Source organism: Limulus polyphemus, unplaced genomic scaffold (genome assembly GCF_000517525.1).
Source record: "Limulus polyphemus unplaced genomic scaffold, Limulus_polyphemus-2.1.2 Scaffold690, whole genome shotgun sequence".
Lineage (NCBI taxonomy): Eukaryota > Metazoa > Arthropoda > Merostomata > Xiphosura > Limulidae > Limulus > Limulus polyphemus.
The window spans coordinates 306,532-310,500 of NW_013666300.1; the positions used below are offsets into that span (position 1 = coordinate 306,532).

The 3,969-nt window shown below is 30.6% G+C and overlaps 1 protein-coding gene and 1 long non-coding RNA gene across 3 annotated transcripts in view; one reads left to right on the plus strand and one right to left on the minus strand.

The window, feature by feature from the left end:
- LOC111085887 overlaps positions 1 to 3,969 on the plus strand; it is an 18,659-nt gene that overhangs the window by 2,180 nt on the left and 12,510 nt on the right. The gene's annotated exons all lie outside the window — the stretch shown is intronic.
- LOC106459988 (protein GPR107-like) overlaps positions 1,815 to 3,969 on the minus strand; it is a 24,382-nt gene continuing 22,227 nt past the window's right edge. For both annotated transcript variants that reach the window (XM_013919666.2, XM_013919667.2), the window contains one exon: positions 1,815 to 3,240. In XM_013919666.2, coding sequence (XP_013775120.1) covers positions 3,132 to 3,240 — 109 coding nt within the window. In that variant the 3' untranslated portion in view covers positions 1,815 to 3,131. The remainder of the gene's footprint in view (positions 3,241 to 3,969) is intronic.

The following is a 3,969-nucleotide window of genomic DNA, read 5'->3' on the forward strand; positions in this document are numbered from 1 at the left end:
CTAAAATATCAAAGGATTAACCCCAATATTCTAAAATATCAAACAACTACCCCAATATTCTAATATACCAAAGGATTACCCCAATATTCTAGAATATCAAACAACTACCCCAATATTCTAAAATATCAAAGGATTAACCCCAATATTCTAAAATATCAAACAACTACCCCAATATTCTAAGATATCAAAGGATTACCCCCAAAATTCTAAAATATCAAACAACTACACCAATATTCTAAGATATCAAAGGATTACCCCCAATATTCTAAAATATCAAACAACTACACCAGTATTCTAGAATATCAAACAACTACCCTAATATTCTAAAAAGTCTAAAAGGTCCACTGTCTTCTGATATTTTTAAATAAACACCTAACTTTTCTGAAAATCACAAATTCTTCGTGTAGAAGGAAAGGTATCCATTTTGTTTTAAAAAGACTGCCCCTGACTCTGTTTTACTGGTATGCCCTTACTTGGTAGCATATATATCTAAATGTTTATAATTAAAACATTTTAGTAATTTATCACTCAATAAAACTGAGAAAAGGTAACGGTCAACAACATTAAGAAACTACACTGTTGAAACATCAATAAAAAACTGTAAGGCTTGTCTTTAATGCAATATTATTATTGACAGTTTTCAATAGAGTAACTGTTGTTTGATAATTCAGTCATTATGTCTCAGCACTTCTCGTTATTCATTCCAGCATATTTTTAGCATGAATCAAAGTGTGAAAATAAAACCCAAAATAGCTAATGTGTACTTAAAGCTAAAGCCCTTCTGATTCCGTGATCCAGACTTGTGTTGGATTTCTTACTCTGAAATAATGATTGGCTCTTAAGTAACAGTTGTTGAAATAATGACTTTCAACTCTAAGAAACTAACTAACGTCACAACCACAGTCCATCTTTGCAAACAAACTTTAGAGAAGCCCGTTAAGGCATTTTATTTCACAACACAAATCAGACACATTCACACGAGATATAGAATAAGCAGTGTGCAAAATACAGACTACGTAACTAGCTCCTTTCAAAAAGGTAATAGCACTACAACTATACATATTGCACAAAAATCAGATATTTTAATGTTTACAATATGAAGTGAAGAAGAATATTTGCAGCTCATTGTTTTCTCGTAGATTCAAAAAAACATTTGTAAAATTTATTTGAACACGAGTTTCTTGATAGTTACTTAAAAAAACGAAACTGGAAATTAGTTGTTAAATAACAAGTAAAAAAAAAGTTTTTAAATTTTCTCTTTGAACATAAATTATCTTTTTTTTTATATATAAACTTCTCTGAAACATAAATTTTGTATGTTATTTTTAAATGTGAGAGACAATTAATGAAATTATACTTACAAACTGGTTCCACTTGCATCTTTATTAATTGTTGCAAGTGATCGGTATCATTGAGGAGCTGTTCTTCACGGAAATCAAAATCTACACTTAAAAATGTCCATCACCTAAGCTTGAAAATTTATGATAGTTAAACATACTGTGGAGTCAATCAAACAGTATATTTCTGTTCCTATAAACATGCAAATGTCAGAATTTAAAACGTGATTGTTCAGAATATTTTACAGTTTAATCTATCTCCCTTTCCAACAGAGAATGTTGACAGGGAAAGATATTACATTAGAGCTAGCATGAGTCATTAAAGATATTTTCATATTTACACCCACTCAGTTCTCATCGAAACTGCTAGAAAAAATGATTAAATCAACTAAAACTATCCAAAAAAAAGGGCTTCCTGTATCATTGATTATCTTGTGATACGTGTAGTAATACTCATTTAAAGAAAGAACTACAAAATACAGTGTTGTACTCTTTATTAATTCACTTTCACTTATTTCCGAATAATGTCAAAAGTGATGGTCAAGTACATTGACCCAAACATAACTTTGGACATTTCAGAACACTAATTTAATTTACCTAATTTCAACAAGCTGAAATAATAAATATTTATTGTTGTTCTATTTCCAATTCAGTACATACACTCAAATATATAGCCATCCATGCAATCTCGTTGCCCTGGGGAAAAATTTCATACACATAAAGTATTTTTCCTTATGCAGAGGTATCCCACAGCGAACAAGTACACACATACCTGTCCGTACACACTTGGTTGTCAACAATATTGAATGCAAAATGTCTCTAGAATATTACAAAAACACTGAAAATCTGCACAGAAGCTCGATGTTTTAGAAGTTCTGCAGTATTTTCCTACAGACTTTGTAATATAAACTTAACTGAATTTTTACTAAGCAGCGTTATCTGGAGCTGATACACCTGCAGATCTTACGAGTTTCAAATAATTACTTACTTTATTCTTTACTTATGTACATGATGTTTCAGACAGTTAAGCATATATTTCAGAAAGAAAACAAATAATCCCGTACTCCTGTAAAGTCATGTCATAACTTGTTTTTGCTAATACAAGTAAACAAGACTGCCTAATTACCACATTACGGTGTTCTTACACTATTCAAGATTTATAAAACTATTGTACGGAGATACACTAATCAGATTGTTGACAAAATCTGGTGTTCAAAAGCTACGATCAACTATAAGAACAAAGAGGTGTATTAAAATGCTTGAGTGGGTCCCTTCTTTCTATCTAAAGATTCATTTTAAAACTTTTGTTTGGGGGGGGGGTTTGAAAGAAAAAACAAATATCTGTAAATAAAGTTGCGAAACTACCAAGTATTATTAAATACTTAATAATAGTTCAGCAATATTATATCATTTCGAGATTGTTTTATTGTTGTTTTCAGGGGTGTGAGGGATTAGGGGAGGGACAGAAGAATAATTTTGATTCATTTTGAAACTTTTCTTTGGGGGGTGGGGGGTAAAAAAAAAGATTTGAAAGAAAAATAAACATCAGTAGTTAAAACTTTACCTATTGTAAAAGTACCAAAACAAATAGAAAATGTTTAAATGTGGTTAAACAAGATTAGCTCAGTTCAAGATTGTTTTTTTTTTCAGGGGTTGAGGGAGGGGCAGAAGAATAATTTCTAAACAACTTACTGAACCAATAGCTGAATTTTTGTGTTAAACTGTGCATAATTGAATCTCATAAACAGAAACAAAAATTAAATATTTCACACAGTACGTTGGTATCTTCTAGCATCAATCATCTTCATGACTTATTTCTCGCTGAGAAATTCTAGAATTACCACCGTGGTTTCTTGATTCCACGGTCTTGGAAATGCCTTCGGTCAGCCCTGTTTTAGTTACCCTGAGGAGAAAAGAAACCAAACACAAAGGGATTTAACATAGAATTTCTGATTTTTAACTTCCAAAGTCCTTTAACTTCATGATCTGTCACATTTTCTATTACTATGACAACCCAATAACTATAATTTCTAGGTGCTTATCCATAGTATCAATGTCCTAATCATTAAAAAACAAACCAGTGTTTAAACGACCTCTTTCCAACCCAAATAAAATAAGACTTCAAACCTATTATTAAATAAATTTCTAGGTGCTTATCTATAGTATCAATGTCCTAATCATTAAAAAAACAAACCAGTGTTTAGACGACCTCTTTCCAACCCAAATAAAATAAGACTTCAAACCTATTATTAATTATCTCTGGTAAAAATGTTGTCTTTTTTATATTTTTTTTCAATAGTTAAAAAAAGCTCAGTTTTTAAATTTAAGTACACTAAACTCTTTCCTTCTTTTTTAATTACAGAACCATAAAATTCGTCAAGCAAAGAATAATTATTTGCTGAAAAAAGCTGAAATGAAAAAAGCCCAAAATCATCCTGCTATCATTTAGTAGACTTTAAGCTTTTCGGAAGAGAAAGGTTCAATACATGATGTAGAAAATATTTATGACATCAAAGGACATGGGGAGAGAAATTAATTTTTTTTTCTTAAAATGTCTCTTAAGAATGAGAGTACGACAGTGTTTGTAACCATCAGTTTCAATATGACAACAGTATCCACCTGAATGAATCTA